Source organism: Castor canadensis, chromosome 13, assembly GCF_047511655.1.
Source record: "Castor canadensis chromosome 13, mCasCan1.hap1v2, whole genome shotgun sequence".
In the NCBI taxonomy this organism is placed as follows: Eukaryota; Metazoa; Chordata; class Mammalia; order Rodentia; family Castoridae; genus Castor; species Castor canadensis.
In genome coordinates, this window is record NC_133398.1 from 58,776,680 (window position 1) to 58,799,199 (window position 22,520).

General features: G+C 33.9%; 1 protein-coding gene across 2 annotated transcripts; it reads right to left on the minus strand.

Annotated features, from left to right (window-relative positions):
- Positions 1-2,806: 2,806 nt before the first annotated feature.
- Tyrp1 (tyrosinase related protein 1) lies at positions 2,807-20,706 on the minus strand. 2 transcript variants are annotated; one of them, XM_074051869.1, is made up of 8 exons: positions 20,623-20,706; positions 19,736-20,202; positions 18,025-18,347; positions 14,642-14,846; positions 10,775-10,942; positions 8,635-8,814; positions 4,515-4,661; positions 2,807-3,488 (listed from the first exon to the last, which is right to left on the minus strand). In XM_074051869.1, exons 2-8 carry the CDS (start codon positions 20,142-20,144, stop codon positions 3,283-3,285), a joined length of 1,638 nt encoding a protein of 545 aa, XP_073907970.1. In that variant the 5' UTR covers positions 20,145-20,202; positions 20,623-20,706; the 3' UTR covers positions 2,807-3,282. The 2 variants fall into 2 exon arrangements, with proteins under 2 accessions (XP_073907970.1, XP_020041611.1); XM_020186022.2 differs by lacking the exon at positions 20,623-20,706 and having other exon boundaries at positions 19,736-20,599.
- Positions 20,707-22,520: the final 1,814 nt, after the last annotated feature.

The following is a 22,520-nucleotide window of genomic DNA, read 5'->3' on the forward strand; positions in this document are numbered from 1 at the left end:
GACATTTTGGTCTGGATCATGTTTTGATGGGGGTCGGGAGGAGTACTGTCCTGTACGTTGTAGGATGCCTACCAACATCCTAGCCCTCTTCTAACTGGATGCCAGTAAGCACCATCAACACCTGCTGTGACGGCGAAAGCATGATTCTAAACTTGCTGAAGGTCTCCTGGGGGGAAATTACTCTTCAGCTGAGAATCATTGCCTTAGATGATCTTAGGATACAGAAGTCAGTAGCTAGTGACCATATTCACAAAATTATTAATTAACTGGATACAAGAATTAAGAGAAATGGATGAAGTCAAGTGTGCCTTCCAAATTTCTCTCTTGGGCTAGTAATTATATCATTTAAAAAATGAATTAGTACATTCTAATTTTTCAGTAACTTACATTAAAGTGTGGCCTTAAAGTTTTACAAATACTCCAGATTGGATCCAGACACCACACATTTCTGTATGTATTAATGAAATCCAATCATAAGTATTTTCCCCCTTTATTAGTTGCATACATTTTCCTCTTTACTTGAGTCACACTCTTTTAAACTTAAATTCACCAAAACCTTTTGGTTATTTTTGTAAATAATCTTGCTAGTTCCTATTATTTTTTATTCTTTAACTTTTAAATATTCCTGCATTTTTCCTTATTAAATTTCATCTCTTTCTTTTCAGGCTCCATTTTTGGGTTATTGATATAATTTACTTTATTATATTTCATATTAGTTCTCTGTCCAACTTGAGTCTACATTAACTGGTTGGTTGATTAAAATTTTTGACCTGGACGTAGCAAAGGACAAAAATAATTATTGAGTATTCATGAACTGAACTTGGAACAAATACCTCATAAGTAAACTGTGGAACAGTTATTTTAATGGCCTCAAACTTCTTTTACTCTGTATCTAATTTAAAAATTTACAACAGACTGTAAGTTGCCACTATCTCTAAAATTTACTCATGGGAATAAAGACAGGGTATGACCCAGGGACGTAAACATAATAGCCTTTTATTCTTGATAGTATAAGACGATCAGGTGAGGCATTTTTACTCACTTTATTTAGACCACCAAACTTAGTTCAACTTGTGGCACTGGCATGCAATGGACCAATACAACAGAAAAGGATGGATTTTAAGTGGTGAAGAGTTTGCTTTCCATGAGTGTGGATTCTCATTTACTGCTTTATAAGAGATAAGGAAGAGTGATAAGGGTGCAAAGTCTCCAATATAGCAAATGAGTATTACTTGTCATGACTAATAAAACATGTTAGAGGAAGAAAATGGACACCTGATTGAGATAATTCATAAGATCTTACAGAGCTGTAGAAGACAAATGCAAGAAAAATTAAGTGACACAATTAGATATATTTTTAAGATAACAAGTTTAGCTTTCTCTTATAGTTAAAATTACTTACAATTGAAGTTTTTATTTTGTGAAAAGCACTTCTCCTCCATCCCACAAAGTATTGACTGGTCTTTTGACCTCTCTACTAACCATTCTCATCAACATTATTTATAAATATCACAACCAACTTTATCTTTTAAAATACAACCTATTTCTATCTTTCTCCTGCTCCCCTTTTCATACAAAGTAAATTCCAAAATTTTAATGGCCACAGATAGGACATTCTTGATATATTTTTCTGTTCTCCTCCATGAAAACTATGCTCTAACCACATTGACCTACTTTATATTTTTGAATGTTCCATGCTCTTTCAAACTTCTGCGCCTTTGCTCACGCTGTCATTTCTGAATAGAATGCCCTTCTCTACTTTTATATTTGGTAAATCACTGGCATTCTTTGAAACCCAAGTCAAATATGACCTTCTCAATTTTACAGTTCTGACTTTCTCCTCTACAAATCCATGATGCCTTGGACTACTGCTAAAATTTCATATGTGCTTAATAAATGTTTCTGAAGTGAGTAATTAGTAAATTTTCAAAAATATGAAGTGGGGACATTTAGTTTCATTGCTGTTCTATGTAAAAAGAAATCTAACATTACATAATAACTTCTTTGAAAAGTTTTGAATATTTACCATTTGAATACATCAAAGGAATTTCAAGAGAATCAATTGGGTAATACTACTTGAGATTTTAAAAAATCCTATTTCATGCTCTTTGATATATTCTCTTGTGTGCATAAGTTTAAGATTGTTTACTATAAAGAAACCAAGTAACCAATCAGTGGTATATAACTTTAGTCGCTCCACATTTTGTGTTGAAAAAATAAGTATTTTCTATAGGTTATGATTACTATTGTTATGATTTATTTTTACCAATTTTAATTAAAATGTTTGCTTATTTATTGCTACCTTCTGTAGTTTACCTTGGGAATATTGTCTCATAACATAACATCAGAAAGAGAAAATTACAGGGTTAAAAATATCATTCTCTAAGAACTGCATAGGAACAGGAACCAAGGTAACAATATTTTAGTATTTTTTATTTTGAAAATACACAAAAGGCTGGAAGATGATGAAAGACTGTTACTTCAGTAAAACACCATGAATAGAATACTATTTATGAAACTCCTTGAAGCATGTTATCTGACTTCATTCTTTCTCTGTGAACCTCTAATATTCTAGAAGAGGAAATAGATGGTAAAATGTACGAAGGGTTCTTCCTTCTTCAATAAATTGAGAGGTTAGGGAAATGTAGTGATGAACAGACCAATACCCATTGTCTTTTAACAAAGTGAAGTTTTCACCTCGCCAAAGTGTGACGAACTGTGATTTTGTTGTGTCCTTGAGCCTGAGATTAATGTATGCTGATACCCTAATGAGAAGACCAACTTGAAAAAGCTAATCAAAATTCCATTTATTTATAACTTCACATCATTTATTTGAGCTAATAAATGTGGCTGCCTTTATATCTGTAGAACAATATCAATAATGGAAATGTATTTGCATTTTTAACATTGTAGAAATTCCTATACATGCATTTTAAACAGAGGTTTGTTGTCAAATTTATTTTCCTTTGCAAATAAACAAAGAATAGCAGCTTATTTATATCATACAGTCAACCTTTAAAGCATACTGAAGATGACCACAGTATCTCCTTAAATATCACGGAGTTGGTACATCCTGCCATTATAAATAGAGCTGAAAATTACAACTCATTGAAAAGATTCTGAATTAACAACTCTGAAAAATCATGACTCAATCCCAACAATGCCTCTAAAAGAAAAAAAAAAGTAACAAAGCAAAACAAAATGCAGTTAGTAACTCAATCTATTACTTTTTAATAAGGTTATTTCTTGATACTAATGCATGGAAGATCAGGTGGTATGTCATCAGACCCTAGACTGATTAGGATTCTGGAGTTTTTCATATTCTTCAGCATAGTGTTGGCAGTGGTCATTGAGGAGGGGCTGATTAGCTTCATCCATGTTGTTTCTGGCACGAATCAGACAAGAAGCACCCACAAAAAGGACTGCTACCAATAATAAAGCAGCAACTACTGCTATGGTAATGATCTCAGGTATACTAAAATTCTGACCTATTTGAAAAATAAAATAAGAGTACAAATATTAATATTAAAAGTCTCCACCAAATAGTGAACATTCCAAACTAAGGCACTATTCCAGGCACTTTGACAGAAATCTCCATTTTTAGCTTTTTAAGCCACATTGCTTAAACCTAGCATCTGTTATCATGAAGGTTCTTTCTAATTTCTTTTAGTGAGAGTACATAATGGAACTGTTATTATTTCCATTTTAAAGGTGAAGAAATGATGACTCAAAGCCTTCAAGTCCTTCAACCAAGGTCACTACTTGGTTAGTAGGAAGAACAACCAGTTTTGGAGCTCAGGCTTTTCAAAATCCATGATACTCCACTGCCTTTGCTGAGAAAGATATATATATTTTTCTATATTGGGGATTGAACATAGGGTCTTGTGTTTGATTACCACAAATTGTTACTATTGAGCCATCTATCCAGCCCTTTTTGTTTTTTTAGATGGGGTTTCTCTATCTTTGCCTGGCTGCTGTTGAACACAGAATTTTGTTTCCTCTGTCTAAAGTAGCTGGGATTACACCCACACCTGGGGAGAAAGATTTAAAATCGAACAAGATAGTACTGAATTTCAAAATCTCAGAAAAAGAAACTTTAGATTATCTCAATCCATCCTTATTTATAAGTAAACGGAGGGGACATGGTATAGGAGAAAAATTGGGGTCTATTACATGGGCTTAAGCTCAAACTCATTCTCTCCCCTTGCCAGAAACATGATCTTTGAGAATTAACCTAAGCCTAAGATTCCTTATTTGCAAAATGAGAAATAAAATACCCCCCTCGAAACATTGTGAGGATTAAATGAGATAGACTGCTGTATAGTCAGTTTAGTATCAGGTCAGCAAGAGCTCTGTGTAAATGTTAAATTCCCTGTCTTTATCCCTGAACAAGATCCAAGTGAGAGCTTCATATCCAAATGGAAAACATAAGCTTCAGAATACTGTGATTACTTTGAAGTTGTAAGATTTGCTTTAGGAAAATATCACAGTAAAAACACATTTTCAACACTCACTTGCCCACTGAACTTCATAAGTATATCCCAGGTTGTCTGGAGCAGTAACAAACATTTCTGTGTTGGTAACTGGAGGCCAGAATGGTACCATATTATATTGTCTATTATGTCCAATAGGGGCATTCTCCAATGGGAATGTGGATATATCTAAAATGTGTCAAAGATAATTGTTAATAGATACAAAGTTAACATTAATATCATTATATTCTGAAGGTGTCCCATATTCAAGAAGAACATGAAAAAGATGTTTCTAATATTTTACACTGAATAAAGACATAAAAAAGCATCACTGCAGGAGAGTAGGGAATCACACAGAACAAAGTTCAAATTCTTTGCATGTAGCACCAGCATATCACTTAATAGAAAAAGAATGTTTAAAAGGGAACAATGTTAGTATTGTGACATCTATGATGATTGTCAATTGTTCTATTTTTAGATTAAAGAAACAAATTTTATAAAACTTGTTAAACTTATTTTCAAAACCAAAGGAGATAAAGCTTTAATTTGCTGTAGTATTGTCTATAATTTAAATTTGGGAGATGGTATATTTATTGGTGGTTGCCCTTACTCTGAATATTTCTGCTTAATATTTGTCTTTTTCTCTGTTTGCTTTTAGAGGAATCAATCTTAAATTATTTCCAGGTTTTTATAGTTACTGAAAAGATGCTTAAAAATTTGAATCAAATATCTAGAATTCAATTTACTTCTTACCGACTCATGTCTTTCTATGTATATCTAACCCATTAAAATACAAAACATTTATTTTTATATTGAGTTTCTGAATGGTAGGTTCTCTGTAGCAAAAGATTTGTTCTTTTTATTGCTGTTTGTTCTATATTTATTTAAGTACAATTAAATACAAAATTGAGTGTCATAAAACCAGAGTTGGAAGTGCATTGGAGCAGGACGCTAATGGGAATATATTTAGAAGACCTGGCTTATGTGAGGAGTCCAGCAAGGTGTGGATTGCCTGCTTGCATGAGGTGTTATTGCCTCAAAAGTCACTGTTGTCCTGTGAATCTTAGTGGGATGCTTTAGCATCGAGTCTGAAGAGCAACTGATCTTAGAAATGGCAAAAGTGTTTATATTTTTGTTACTTTAAATATACTGTGTATTAAAGCTAGTTAAATATTTATTTATTAAAATTTATTCAACACCTACTAGTGCTAGGCACTGGTCTAGACATTGGGGCTGTAGCACTGGAAAAAAAAATAGAAAAAAAACCCCTTAAACTTCTGTCTTTAAGGAACTCATATGTTAGTATATTATTAGTAGCTATTTGTTAAAGTTACTCATTAAGGTTAATAATTTAGATAAACATTTAAAATTTCAATTAAACATATCTATTGAATCTTGAGATGAACAGCCTTAGCCCAATTCAGCTTCAGCTGTGTGATAAAGTTAAGCTAACATGAGTGAACGAATAAATAATAAAAATAACAATAGCTATTGGGTTGTCATGTAACTTCCCCATCTCTCTTAATGTTAAACCCAACCTTGAGTCTCTCTCTTCATTTCCCTTTGGATCTTACCATCTCACTGTTCTCCCCCCACTCCCACTCTGTTCCAGTCACATTGGATCCTTTTGCTCTATTTTCTTGAGGTGATCTTCTTCTATATAGCTATTTAGTGCTCTCTTTCTCCAACTTTCTGATTTTTATTTGTCTACAAAGACTTTCCATCACTTAACATGGTAGGTATTTATTTACATTTGCTTATTGTTATTTCTACCAACAGGCAGGAACGTTACAGGAGAAAATATTTTTCTGAGTTTTGTGTTCTACTTCAGTACCTAGAATAATGCCTTGGAAATAGTAGTGAAAGGAATTGTATAGGTATGTGTGATTTCTTCCTGTCTTTCATGACTCAAGAGGTAAAGTAAAAGATATGTCTGTGACATGTATAAACTGCTTCTTTTGTTAAAAAAAATGCACTAAACTGGGCCACTGTGTTTAAAACTTAGTTCATAATTCCCAGTTGAGAAAAAGGAGGGAAATTGGATTATACATTATGCAGATCCACAATGTTAGTGAATAGAAACTAACATTGCTGTCACTAGAGTTTGATGGTGTGTATTACACTATCTCATGTTTAATAAGAGGGTTCCTCAATGGAAATTATAATGTGAATGACTGTAATTTCCTTTAGCTATAAAATGTAATTCTTATTCCATTCAACGTAATAATTAATTCTATGTCTATGAATTTGAATAGCATTCAATATCTATAAAAACCTTTAATACATTTTGAAAAATAATCACACTCTCTACCCCTATGCTTATTTTAAAAACTATTTCTGCTTTATGGACAGTTTTAGAAAAATTTCCAATGTTTGTTATTTTTGCTTCTTACATGGTTATTTTATGACATTGTTTTCCAAAAGACATTTTTAGGCATGTGGAATATTTAAGAAGGCAGTTGATGGGTTTAGCTTTCATTTGATTTGTAAATATTTATATTTACTTATCTTATAATTTTATAGCTACATTTTATCAGAAATATTCATAGATCAATTGAATATTTTTCATTTGTGGTATTTTCTCTCCCCATTACTTACTAGGGTAACTGAGAAACTTTAGGCTATACATCAAACTCATTAAAGGGGGCTGGAGGAAAATAAGGAGCAAAGGTATTTTTCAGTAGATCATCAATGACCATTAGATTAGAATCCAGAAAATCCTTAACAAATTGTTATTAGTGTGAAACAATTATGTTTCAATGAAAATATAAAAGGCAAAGGAATACATGCTTTCACAACTGAAAGAAAACTATATTTAAGAGACTTGCCAGATTATTTATAATTGTCCATTTCCTCTGAAAAGATTGTTAATATTCATGGCATCCTGGATGGCTGTATAACAATGTATAACAATTTGTACATTGTTGTGTAGTTCCCAGAAGTATATGTTTAACAAAAGTTGATTTTGCTAATTCCTAAATTTATTAATTCCAGTTTATTTGTTAGATACAAAGTAATCAAGCTAAACATACATAAAATGATAATTAAGATTATAAGAAAGAGAGATGTTTGAAAAACTTTAGGAAATTTGTTAAAAGTGAATGAAATATAGCTAGAGATTAGGAAGCAAGCAATATGATTTTAAAGGTTTAGGGAAGTGTGAAAATCTAAAACACTGTACTCAGATTGCATCACAAAATCTTGATTTCTTGTTTTATGGATGCTGTATATTGTAGATTATTAATTGTGCTTATATTTAAATGTGTAAATGCACATGGACTAGGAAGGGAAATTCCAATCAATGAATTCATAGCTGACTGAAAATTTAGTATTTGTGTATAAGTTACTTCTTTCTGAAATGATTTCCTGATGGAATAAACTATTTTGACCAACCTATCCATGAATGGTCCTGAGTAGGTTAAGGTAGAGACTTTGCATGCACATGCACGTAAGAGTAAGAAAATGACCTCATGATGTCAATGTACATGATAAAATAAAAGCACAAATTCAAAGCTTGGAAAAAATTTAAAATACAAAAATTTACAATGTTTTAACTAGTTGGAGCATTTTCATGGTTTTAAAAGCAACGAAATTCTCTTAGCTAAGCAGGAATGCAGAAAAAGAGGTCTTTTAAATGATATTTTAGAAAATATACTGAAAGGAACTTAAAAGAGATTTCCTATGGCAAAATATAAAAATCATCATTAACTTTTCAAGTTGAACAAAATTTCTATTTATGTGAGGTTATAAAGTAATAAAACTCAAAACTGGTTTGGGATATGAAATATTTAGTCTTTAGGAACATCAAAGAAGAACTCTGCCAAGTTTTCCTATTCCTCATTGCTTTTTAAGTATTTTTTGGAAGATATGGACAATATAAATTTGGGTAACGTGGCTATTATCTCTGCATAACAAACCTGAGAAGGGATCACTTGGTTAGTCCTAGTGAATGATAGTTAAGCTTTATCTTAAAATAACTGTTCTGAGGGTCTTGGGCAATTTCAAAATGGTTTTGAATATTTGGAAATGGCTAGATAGTCTAACTATTGTATCCTTATTTTAAGGAGATTTTATGCATCATGTGCTAGCCTTAACTGATAAGTATGCCATTAGAATGATTCCCTTTGCGGAGCCTGCAAAAAAGCATATGAAAATGACTTACCAGCATTATATCTCCTAAGCCATTCATCAAAGACTGCATCAGTGAAAGTATGCAGGAGGACAAAAATAGGATCATTTGGAGACAAATGTGTTTGTCCTCCTGTTCCATTCAGGAAGAGATGGGCCAAATTGTGAAGACTTCGAACAGCAGGGTCATATTTTCCAGTGGGATCACTGTACCCTAGATTTAAAAGTAAGGATAAGAATTGTAGAAAACATTGTACATATCTCATTTTTTTTTCAAGTCAACAGCAGTGATTATATTAGGAAACAATTTTTCTAAAGCTTGTCAGGCTAAATTTTGCCTTAGTATAATAGCACTGCTTCTCTGTATCAATGGTTGATGACATTTGCTTGCTGTACTCAGAACTAGGTTAGTTTTAAGCTAGTGGCATGACATTCTAAATGTAGCCTCTAGGTTAAAAATAATAACCTACAAAGAAAACCAGTCAAAATTTATGGAACATTGTATTTTGACAAGGCAGACCCTATTCTACATGGAAATATAAATAGTAGAAATCTCCAGGGTTTACTAAAAGCTGCTGACAAAATTGAGAGAGCACCAGTTCGGACTGTCCTGAAACTTAAATTGCCGGATGTGAACCCCAGTCTCTGAACCTACTCCTTTTGAATGACTGTCAGCATGTTTATTTTTAGAAAATTATTTTTTGGGGAAATTTAAAATTTTCAGCACTTCCTACAATTCCTGTGCTAGTTTTAAATATCCGGAAAGTCTACTATCAAAACACTTATTTAACTTTTGATAAATGTCTCTACAAATTAGAGAGAAGATGAGGCTAGATGCCTAACGGGTCACAAATAAAGATGACATGGGATGGAATTATCATAGCATTTCACTGGCTTGAATGCTCGTTTGATAGTTAGACTACCTCATTCATTCATTTGTTCATTTTTCATATAATTATTCCCTCATTTTTTTTGATTCAGAAAACATTTAAAGATTGCCTATAATATATGTGGCATGTCTTTTCATTTAATCTGCCAGGAAAACAATGTAATTTATCTTCTGATTGGGCATTAATAAAACACAACCTGCATATTCTTTTAGAAATCAGCACATACAGCTTTATATAGTTATTAAAATTAAAACAAGCATAAAGATAGGTAATAATGGCATACAATGTTGATGATAAATGGGATGAGAATTAAAAATAATTATCAGAGCTGGGTATGTGACACATGCTTATAATATCAGTGACTCTGAAGATGGAGGCAGGTGGAGCAAAGTTAGAGAGACTGTATCTCAAATACAAATAAAACAAACTAACTGGGGGCATACCTCAAGGGGTAGAGAATTTGCAGGAGTCCCTGTGTTTAATACCATTTTTTGTGGAGGTACATTTAACATGTGTACTGCTATATTTAAATTAACTCTTGACAGCACCAAGTTTATCATAAAATTAAATATAATTATATTCATTTAAAAAGTTAAGATATATATCAAGCATGATATAGAGAAATCAAAATTTATTCTTCAAAGAGACTGGACTTGGGAAATTTGAATTTGACTTGTGCTTTCTCATTAACTCACTGAATACCATGGGAAAGTCATTTCACCTATTTGGACTTTGATTCTTCAGCTTTAAAATACTTGAAAGTGTTAAATAAGGAAATCATATGAAAAATAAATAGATGCTAATTTAAACTTTCATAGACCTTTAAAAAAAAGTTACATGATGGTACAACCTAAATAAAACATGTTCAAACCAGACTTTACTAATTGTTTGAAATTAAAAAAAATTGTTACTCCTATTTTTTTAAAGAAACATTTTTATAACTGCCTTGAATATTATTTGTTAATGCTATACCTTGATATATAATTATACATACTGGTCAGATAGATGCCAGAAATTTGAATTTCAATAGTTTTTAGGTATTTAAGTGTGGTAAATAATTTCTGATGGCTTCTCTTATGATAATTAAAGTTCCATGATCTGATACTTTTTTTTAAGACAGTTAATTTTTGAGGAGAAAACTGAGCAATTCATAATAGGCAGCCCAATTTATATAAACTCATAGGATCAATATAATAATCAAAGTTTTTCATAGAGTCCTAATTTGGGTACTTCAGTTTACTTTCCTAATAATATCAATTCAAACCACCAATTTCATTTACTTGCCTTCCACTGTGTTGCGGAAACTGTTTGTAGAATTGGAATAAAAAGGAGGTGTGTCAAATACACCAACTTCCAAGCACTGAGCAACATCCTGTGGTGCAGGAAGACGCTGCACCATTGGTCTACCCACGTTTCCAGCTGGATTTCTCCTGATTGGCCCACCTTCAGTGCCTGGGGAAAAATGGGGTAGGCAAACATTTATACAATGTTTACAGGTCTTTTTGTTGCTCTCTACAACGTTATGCATAGAGATAACATGAAAAAATAGATTCTGTTTGGTAGGAAACAAATTTTTAAATGCATGCTTTGTGGTATTAAAGAGAAAAAAAGAAATCTAAGCTACCATATCCTACTTTTGCGATAAGTGGAAAAATATCTAAGAGAAAATGATTATACTAACAGATGCATGTACTGGAATTTGTTAAATTGGCATAATATGTTTTTTCACAAAAATGTGTCAAAATGATGCCAGGTGCCAGTGGCTCATGCCTATAACTCTAGCTGCTCAGAAAGCAGAGATCAGAAGGATCATGGTTTGAAGACCGCCTGGGCAAATAGTTCACGAGACCCTATCTAGTAAAGACCCTTCACAAAAAAGGGATGGTGGAGTAGCTCAAGGTGTAGGTCCTAGTTCAAACCCCAGCACTGCAAAAATAATAAAGAATGTATCAAAATGAGAATTCCATGGAAATTGATTTTATCAAAATAATCTCACAAACCTAATTTCCAAACTGAAATCTGTATTATATGATTTTTTTTCATATTTCAAATGTATTTATATGAAAATTTGCACCCAAATGCCATCACTTTCAAGCCTTCATAAAAATTAAAAAAAGGCTCTAAATCTCTTTGGCAAGTGGCACATACTTTAATCACACACATTTTTCTACATTTTAATCAATTAATGTGATAAATAATTATGCTGTTTGAAGGACGGCAACAAGCAAGTAAACACAGACCTGTGATACTAAGGATAGATCATGTTATAGGTGCCTTAAATGAGGGAGAAAGAGATGAAAAGTGGGGAAGGGAGAAATCGAGAGAGAGGGAGAAAGACCCTTTCCAGTCAGATGGCTTCTGAAAGACTTCATAAAGAATAGATTTACAAAGAACCCTGAAGGATTGAGGAGAATTTCCACAGATAAACTAGCAGAAATTTTACAAAATAGTCTATAGGAGGTATCAAGAGATGATAAGCTTTCTTCCATTAATAACAATAATCAATTATATATTAGAACAAGAACCCCCTATGTTCTAGCTCACCAGTGAATCCCTTGATTTCGGCACAGTGCTTGGCATTTTTTAGGGGTTGAGAAGTTATTTGGTAAATATTCTTGAATAAAGAGTTCATGCTAGCTGTGAGAAGGGATCTGTTTGGAAAGGTGACTGCTTGAAGGACAGGGCAGTATAGGAGCACAGTGGACTGTAGGAATGATGGAGTATTAGATGAGAGTCCTATTGTGAAGGAATCAAGTACTGAGATGAGAAAGTTATAGTTACTTCATTAGGAAGCAGGGAGAAATTAATGCCTTACATTGATGGGAGAAGAGGAGATTGGTTAGGAACATGTTGCATCTTTCCATTCCAGAGAGAAACACATATGCCCTCCAAGCACAAGGAAAATAATACTCTGCACTGGAAAAGATAGCACTGCAATTTCAACTCATGTTCCTTTAACTTGTTTAAGCTGATATTTTGAGGATTACTATTCTGAAAGTTATCAATTAATCTCATGAAGAAAAGCATTGGTAACATGCCATTTCATAGTAGAGAATTCTGATAGAAAAGAGCCTAGCTGAGCCAGTTTAACTTTATCCCAGTGAATTTTAAATTTGTTTGCACAGGGAAAACTTCTGCCAGGGCACCTATTAACATCTTACGGATCAGAGTTCTGTGGAATTCAGAATTCCAGCTCTAAATGTCTGAAGGAGAAGATAGCTTTAAGAAGTATTGTGAAGAAGGAACAGAGTTTTTCATATGATGAATCAAAGATGATATTTTAATGGCCAGAAAAATGTTAGATGTCAGTAATTCATGTTTTTAGTATACTCAGTTTTATACAACAAGCATAGGGAAGACAAGGATTGGTCTAAAAGTGTACATGTTAAAAGTCTTCTGGAAAAAATCATCAATGAAATCACAGAAATGAGTAAGATTTTCCAAGAAGCAAAGAAGAGAGAATAAAGAATTTTTATGAGGACTGAATAGAATACCATAAAGCATGTCATACTATATCACACACATAATATGTACTGGATAAAAGTTTAGTTCCTTTTTTTCTCTGCTTTGCTTAATAACTAAAATGCTTGGTTTTATATCTTGAACTGTAACAAAGGGTGATCTAAAATTTATTTAAACCTTAATAAGTATTTTTTAATGAAAATATGTCTCTGAATTATGAGACTGATTAACTGACAAGAAAAACTGTAACGAAAATAAAATATCATTACTTTTCTTCTTCTCTACAATAGAATAACTTATTTACCCATTTAATTTGTGCTTTTTTAGTATGCAGTCATCAGCAGGACTGGAACGTGTATGAAAAACTCCCAGGCTCAACTATAATAAGTTGGTCAAAGGAGATACACATTTTAGCATTTGAAGATATCCTGATCCTTGATTTCATTTCTATGCCACAAGGTGGTTGCTAACCAAACACATAAGAATTTATTCTAATTTTTAAACTTCCACAGAGAAAAATTTCACAGACCATTGCATTTCTTATATCTTTACACAGCTAAGCAATCTTCTAATAGTGAAAGAAGTACACCTAGTTCCTCTGGCTTCTTGGTCTTTTGGCTAAGATCAAGTATAAAATATTCTCTTTAAAGTTTAAAAGTAATTTAATTTTTGATGCATACAATATGTACACAATGTTATAAGTGTAACAATAAAAATAATTTCCAGTGCTTCTAGTTTTCATATGGAAGAACAAATTTTGAGAATAGACAGAAATGTCTGAAGAAGAAAATAAGATAGGTCAGATAACTCCAATGAATAAGACTTTGCGTTAGTTGCACTAGAATAGGTAATAATGTGGTTTACAGAAGGAAATGAGAAGCTCATGAACGACTCACGTGTAACTTAAACTTGACTTGTGACAGAGACATCTGAGAAAGGATGCTAGCACAACTGGCTAGACCTTCATTCCCTTACATTCGCTTTGGGAGAGCTGAAAAACAGCCTGAAGACCTCACCTGCTACAGTATCATTCTTTTCTGAAAGGTATTCTCTGTATTATCTTTAATTCTTGGCTGAGTAAGTGTAAAGAAGTTTTCTTTCCTCCCTGTTACCCTCCCCTCCCTCTCTTCTTTTTTCCCCCTCCATTTCTTCCTCCTTCCCTCCATCCTCCCTTTCTTTTTCCTTTACTTTTCCCTCACTCCCTTCATCCCTCCCTCTCTCCCTCCCTTCCTTCCTCTTTCTATCCCTCCCTCTCTGCCTCTCTTTCTCCTTTCTTTCCTTCCTTTTTCCCAGAGCATTTCCAACTCTTTTGCATATTTCAAATTTTCATGGGAAAAGTTTTCTTTGTAATTCCAACCCAAGACATATGACTACTAAGCAGTGTACAGTATGCTAAGAAGATTAACTTGTACAACTAGATATTTCAAAACTAAGAAAGTTGGCAACACACTGACCAAACTACTCAAGATAAACAATGTAAAAAAATATACAGGGATTTTCTGTTTTCCCTGAGTACCTTAAAGATTGCTTTGAATGTCTTAGGCACTCAATGATTATGTGCACATCGATTCTCTACTGCAATAGTAGATTTTATTCCGAAGTCCTTAGTTGAATGAATGGCATTCTGGGTAGCATAGTTAATCTGTTTATCTAGTAAGGAATTCTGACTGCTAGTCATTTGGAACTTACTGTTACAAAGTGTTCCCAAGGTATCATAATCTTCCAAGGATTCACAGACCACTCGCCATTGAGAAAAGATGGAGTTGGGGCTTATGAGAGTGGAATCAAAGTTGCTTCTTGACCCCATCATGTCATCGGTGCAGACATCACAGATGTTTTTCCCAGTTGCAAAATTCCAGTAAGGAAGGGAGAAAGAGGGCTCCTGTAACATTTCCTAGATCACAGAAACTCTGTTAGTAGTCACTGGTTAAATTCACATTCATCCTTTTGCTTGTTTTTGTCTCTGATTGTCTATTTCTTTTAGCTCTTTTAGCCACTAAGGGTCCAGTTAGTACCTCAGTGTTGTCTGAAGAGCCCAGAGGAGGTAAAATCCTTATTTAACATAGCTTGTAATTTACTGTGAGGAGACATGTAGCCACTGGAGGGAATGAAGGTCAACTCTTAAAATGGAGAAATTTCTGTGAATGATTTTTGGGAGAAACCTCTTTCCTGGCAGATGATATACCAAAACTATCCCTAATAATATCCACTCTTGGACATTTTCACCTTTTTTCCACTTTCCTATTTTTATTTAAGCATCATAAACTCAGTTTGATAGTGTCAGCTCTAGTCTTGAAATTTCTTTTTGGAGCATTGTTTTTTTATTATTTTCATTTATAGTTTAGTTTGAATATCTATAGCCAGATGTTGGTTGGTCATAAATCACACAGTCTGATTCATGCTTATCTGTCTGGACACTAAAGATATTATGTTTGGAGACCCCAGCTCCAGAATCTATACTAGTAAGACTCAGGCTTCTGCCTGAAATGCATATGGATAGCAGATACTAAGCAGAAGCAGAATAAATCTTTGTCCCTATTTTCTTTATGATTTTAATTTTTTTGGTGGTACTGGGGTTTGAACTCAGGACCTCACACTTGATAGGCAGGTGTGCTGCTATTTTTATCACTTCTCTAGCCTGTATTTTTTTGTAGACCAAAGATCCAATTTCTGTTTAGAACTGATCTCACTTCTCTAGCCTGTATTTTTATCACTTCTCTAGTCTGTATTTTTTTGTAGACCAAAGATCCAGTTTCTGTTTAGAACTGATCTCACATTAAAAAAAAAAAAAGGGCTGGGTTAAAGGTCACATGCCTTTATCTCAAATAAGCAAAAACGTCATTTTCTTCTTGTTTTCTTTTTCTTCTACAAAATCAGAGAACAGGTCTTGTCCTGGGGAAGGGTGGTTGGTACCAGTGGGAAAAGAGGGGTGGCAGGGAAAGTGGGTAGGACGGTGAATACAGTACAAAAAATGTGTACACATGCATGTAAATGCACAAATGATACCTGTTGAAACCATTCCAGGAACAGGAGGAGTGAGGGGAGAAAGGAGAGAGGTGGAGGGGGTGAATTCAAGTATGATGTATTTGATACATTGTAAGATCTTTTGTAAAGGCCACAATGTACCTCCACCCAGTGTAACAATAAAAAAGAATATCACATGCATATTTTATTGTGTCCCTTAAAAACATATATATTTACTTGTTAATTCACATCTTTTTTGGGGGGACGGGGCTCACAGTTTTGTCCTTGCTAAGCAGGTGCTCTACCAGAGTATGACATTTAAATGTAAGGACTGCTATTGTTTTTACCTCTCAAAAATACTCAGAACATTTTGCTTTTTCACTTTGAATCCTTTTTTTAGAAAGCATTTCTTTATCCTTGAGTGTTTTAGAAGCTCAAATACTTTCCAAGGCATCCCCAATTATTGATCTCTAAGGATTTGTATTCGTCATTTAAAAACCATCATTATGGTTCACAAAAATTAGTGACAGCTTCCAAGGGATCATTAAGAATCAGATTTAGTTCAGCAACTGACATTTGGGAGCCAGAGCATATTCACGTGGCATTTTAGCTGTGCATTATATTTAGATTGTAATTTGTTGAATGCCTTGTGCTGCTGGGTTTTAAAAATGTAAGTCATTGAGGTTGAAGTTTACAAAGGCAACATTGAGGCTTTTAAATACTTTTCACCTGCCCTTTCATTCTGGCGTGCCCATGGGAAAGTGACTTGAAAGCATGAAGATCTAGAGTCAATTACAAATGACAGATTTATCCACTCATAATCTACTAAATGTCTTACTTCTAATCAGAGCTATAAAATGTGATGTTCAGAGTACAGGATGAATTCATTTAATCATTCTCAAAGTACTTTGAGGATAGACTGCATTCAAATATCTTACCTTGAATTTTAGTGAATTAATTGTCTCCTCACACAATTTTTTTTCCTTGAAATAATGCTGTCATAAGTATAAGGCAAATCAATAAAGGAGTATGAATACCTTTTCTGTCTCAGACCTTTTTTAGTTAGCTTTTAGATTTTAACTTGGGGGTAGAAATTCATTACTATTACTTCACACAGGAAATAAGCTTAGTTTATGGATTTTTTCTACTTGAGATCTAGTCATTTATACTTTTCTTTTAATAGGACAATACTTTTCTCAAGAAATAGAGAGAAGTTGGCAAAAGAAATAACAAGTTATCTATGTTACCAGGTACTTAGTTTATGTTGAGTATAACTGCTTATAAAAACAAGCATGAATAACTGAGCTGTGGCTCACTTATACCAAAAAAGCCAATATCTTTTAATTAAAATTAATGCCAGATTGAAATACCTTTTTGTCTTTTTAGAAATTGTATATACTTAAGGCACACAATAATATGATATATTGTGATGCATATATATAAAGAAACGATTACTAGAGTCGAAAAATGAACATATCCATCATTTCAAATAGTGATGAGATGATTTTAGATAGATTTCATCTGTGGGAAAATATGACAATCTAAATGAGAAAGAATTTGTCCTTGATTTAAACTCTATACCATATGGGAAAGAAGCATCAACTGGTGTGCTGAGGTATATATTTGGGAGTAGGAAGATTGAGAGGTATATATACACTTATTTTATTCAGAGCAGAAGGGGGCATCTGCTATTTTCAGTAGAGAAGAAAGAAATGCAAAATGAGATTCTTTTGTTTCAAATTTCATGAGTCACTTTTTTTTCAACTTTCAAGCAGTAGAGTAGTTCCAAACTTTTAATTCATACCCATCACAACATTTTTTTTTGGTGGCACTGGGATTTGAACTCAGGGTCTCATGCTTGCTAGGCACGCACTCTACTGCTTGAGTAATTCATATTGAAAAATGTCTCTCAATTGGCTTTCTCATCATTGGCATTTCTTTCTTTTAACTTCACAAAAGATCAAGTTTAATTAATAAGTAAGTAATCAGTATGGGGCAAAACTTAGCTAGATGTCAAAGGCATCTAGCCAAACAACAGTGAATTAAAATGACTTTACACATAGGGCACCTCTTCTGTAAAGAACCTAAAACTGAAGTTTCATGCATACCTGCATGTCTCTCTCCAACTGCAGTAGGTGGTACCTGTGCCATGTGAGAAAAGCTGGTCCTTCATGAGAGAAATCCACTCCTCCAAAGCTTTCTTGCTGTGCCCCAAGGAAGGTCTTTTTGACCGAATAATAGTGTGTCCAAACAAAATAGTTATAAATGGAAATGTTTTCAAATTGTGGTGTGTTACCATCTGGTCCCAGTATTTCTTCTGACCTCCTGGTGGCAATGACAAATTGAGGGTGAGTTGTGTGCTTTGCCATATCCAGGGCCTGGACAAGGTGACTCCTTTCCTCTGTACTTAAGTCCAGAAGATTTCTCCTGACTTTGAAGGATAAAGTAAATCAGACATAAATGTATCTACCTGTGAGGATTGGTAGAGAATGAGCACAGTCATATTATAACACACATATCTCAGTTCTCTATTAATGGTTACATGAGCTGATGTTCAAATCAGTTATAAATGATTTTCCTAGTTGAACATCTCATATCCTTGGAACCAGATGTGTTTCACATGTTGGATTTTGTAAGACTTGTGAGACTATAAATAATGAGATATCTTGGGGATAGAATCTACATCTAAACACAAATACATTTGTTTCATGTATATTTTATATACATGAAAGACTGAAGACGGTTTTAGACAACAGTTTTAATAATTTTATACATAAAACAACTTTGTGGCATAAAATTTTCCACTTTGGGAATCACATTGGGGATAAAAATGCTTCACATTTTGGAACATTCTGGATTCTGGGATTAAGGATTCTCAGCCTAAATGCTTTTAAAAATAGCCCTAACATTTCTTCTAAACTGCTTTCTCTCTCTTCCTTTCCCATTTTCTCTGTATTTATCTTTCCTATTAATGTTATGGTTTCTAATGACTATCTTTACGTGAGGATTTTATGATTCTTTGACTCTGTCATATTTATTTCTGATCATGATCAGCATTTTTCTTTGATTTTTTGCATAATAAATTTTGCAAAAATGAGGCAGATGGTTCAGCATAGTGGTTAAAGCCAGAGAATTGTTTTATGTCTTTTCATACATTTTTCTAAGCTTATTTTTTCATCTGTGAAGTGTGGATTAAAATAATACCTGCTTTACAAAGCAGTAACGATCAAAGAGCACACACACAAAAGCAATTAGACCAAAGCCTGGCTCATAATAAGGACTCAATAGATAGTCTGTTAAACCCTTGCTCCAGTCTCTGGCACACAGAAAAACAACCAAGTACCGCTGTGTTACGGTTTGATACCTTATTACACAGTGCTACTTAGGCTACAGACTTTTGTTCTTATCTAAAATGCTTGAAATTGACTATCACAGTGAGAAATTTCTTTGTAGGCCAGGACATATTGTTGAAGAAGATGACATATAGGAGCTAGGGAGATCTTAGTGGTTTACCAGTTACCAGATATATGGGCTTGACCTTTCTGAACCTAATCTATAACAACTAACATCCTCCAAGTCAGCATATAGTGGTTGCTCAACAAATGTTTTGGAAGGAACTATTATTAATCAGAATATCTGAGATTCAGTCCCAGTACTTTAGATTGAGCAAGTTTCTTTAATTTTCTAAGCTTCAGCTTGAGAAAAGAGAGGGTTTATGTCTGTGATTTGCAGGTGTTCCTCCAACTGAAATGATTTAAGATCCTGTGAAGAGCCTTGAGTGTCATTCAGGACTGTGCACCCATTCATATCCCCATGTACCTGTGAGAACCTTCTGGTTGCAGGCAGTTCCTCTCCATCCAGGTCTGCAAGTGCCACAGTTGTATCCTGAGAAGTTGCCATTGCAGAGACATGTCCTATTGAAGAACCGCAGGGGCCAGCTCTCCCGGTCATCTCTCCCATCATGGGGGTAATGGGGGCTGTGAGGTCGAGAGTCTGCTGCCACTGCCTCACACCTGCCCCTTCCTGATGATGAACCACAACGGTCTGTCCCAGGTCCAGATGAGAGGGACAGGTCTGGGCAACACATGCCACTTCTCAAAGCCTCAACAGTTGCACATTCCCTTGGAAATTGAGCCCAGGCCTGCTGAAAAAGCAGTAGGAGGAAGATAGATTCCAGAAAGAAGAGTTTGTATGATTTCATTCTGCAGGAAGCAAGAGTACAGGACATTGATCTGGCTTGCAGACCTTTGTATGGAGGAGACTGAGGTACTTAAATAAAAATCCAGCTGAAATAAGAAAGCAAAATGGAGTTATGCAAATTCTTTTCAGTATTCTTAAAAAGGGTATGAGCCCTTTCCAAAACACCTGCAAAATGAAATCCCTATATGTAAAATGACATTTCAAACAAGTAATAAAGGAGGAATTTATCTCTAAAACATTGACATTTCTAACACATATAATTATATCCACTGTCCTGATAATTGAGTTTTCTTCATTAAAAACTTCTATTCATATAAAAATACTTATCCTGGATTTCATTTATCAAAAGCACTCATTAGCAGGTCATCACCACTAATAACATTTAACCATGGATTTGAAAGGAGAATTGGGAGCTATTTCAAGCAAGTTAATTTGCCTAAACTCCCACATCCTAGTGGAATTCTGGCCAGGGTCCTCCTGCTCTCCACAGAGCTTCTCACCAGTACCTTAAATTCCTGAGTGGTTTCTCTGCCCAACTTCCCTTAGAGCTGAGTATTTTATATGTGCTTCTACCCTGATGTCAGAACTGTTAATTGCATATGGGTTTCTGCCAGATAACTAATCCCAAACTTGATCACCCAAACTGGGAGGGGCTGGTCCTTTCTTCTACTCTTCACTAATCCCTTTCACATCAATGGATCTTTCTGCCCTTTAACTACTCGTTTAGCACATGACTCCCTTCCCACTGATTTCCTTGTGATGGTTAAAGTTTTAAGAAAAGGTCAGAAACACTATTCTGAAGATAAGTCAGAGAAACTAGAGAGCTTTTGTTTTCATTATAGAGATATTTTCTTCCTTTGATGGTATATCTTTGGAGGATGAAACAAAATTAATTAGTTTCTCTTAGTGATACAAAGGCCAGGTTTTTTATGTTGTATTGTGTTCTGTCTTGAAAAACAGATGTCATTCTTACAGTTTATAGAGTATTTATAACAGAAAAGCATCAGATACAATCATACCAAATCATGAGTCAATGTCTGTGATGGTGCCTGCTGACTTTGGAGTTGGGTACTTCAACTACATTTCATAGTATAGTTGGTGACTGGTGTCCAACTCTGTTGTAAACCATCACAAAGATAATGGAACATGTTTATGAGCTGACTTCTTATTTCCTACTTTCTCTACAAGCTAGTATTCCTATGGCACATAATAGCTGTATGTATTTCTCCTGAAGTTGAAAACTCATGCATGTACAGTCATTCTTCAAATGTAAGCTTTAGCTTGGAATACGTAAGTACTATAGAAAATTTATCAGAATTCGTGTTCAATGTTGGTTGCCTACTTAATTACAAGCCATAAAATTCTCCAGAATACTGTATAAAACAAGTGAGTGTACAGTTAACAGCAAAATAGACAACTAAGGATGTGTCTATAAATTAAGGTGATAAAGAATAAGAGGAATCTCTTATTTATAGTCTTTTGTCTAATCTAGCAACATTATTTATGATAATCATGGTTTTCTCAAGTCATGGTCATTAAACTATGCACTGGTGAATTTAAAGTGTAATTCATTATTTTCATATTTTAGTCTCTTATGTATACAACAACCTGTTAATGTATATACATTTATGGATATTTTAAAAAATGCTTAAAAAACAATTCCTTATGATGAATTATATCATATGTAGGGGCATATTTCATATTTTTTCTCTTTTGTATCTCTAGCTTATTAGAATTGCACAGTTAGTATATAAGTAAGCTTCAATGACTAGATTTTGTTCACTAGTACTGTGTCCCTAAAGTGTATAGAAGTTGTTGCAGGTAAAGTCAAGTAGTTTTTAAATAGCAGTTTGATATATCATTGTAAGAATATACAATAATATATTTACCCATTCTCCAGTTAGTGATTATTTTTCAGTGTATTTTTTTTGTCTTGTGAAAGACACTGCTGCAGGTAGTCTTTAAATGTTTCCTGTCGAACATATACATACATTTCTTTGTGGTAAATATCTAGAAAAGGAATTGTTAGTCATAGGGTGTGTGAATATCTATAAGGTAATTCTAGATTCTTTTCCAAAGTGGTTATATAACTTTATATACCCACCACCAGGATTTAAGACTGCTTATTGATTAGCAAGCTGTCTAACACTTAGTCTTAAATAGATACAATTGTCAACTCTACTTATAATAGTCCACCTTTATCCTTGGTTTTACTTTCTGTGGTTTCAATAACCTGAGGTCAAATGTAGCCTGAAAATATTGATTGGAAAATTCTAGAAATAAACAATTTACAAGTTTTAAATTCATCATTATCAGTAGAATGATGAAATCTCATGGTGACCCATCTGAACATGAATCATCTCTATGTCCTGCGTTTCCACACTGCATATGCCACCAACCAGTC

Excerpts from the sequence above, each read along its gene's own strand:
- Tyrp1 (XM_074051869.1), bottom strand. The coding sequence starts at position 20,144 with ATGTCCTGTACTCTTGCTTCCTGCAGAATGAAATCATACAAACTCTTC. Across the intron at positions 14,847-18,024 it reads AGTTGGAGAGAGACATGCAG|GAAATGTTACAGGAGCCCTC; the intron begins GTATGCATGAAA and ends TCTGTGATCTAG. Across the intron at positions 8,815-10,774 it reads TTTCCGCAACACAGTGGAAG|GGTACAGTGATCCCACTGGA; the intron begins GCAAGTAAATGA and ends TTTTAAATCTAG.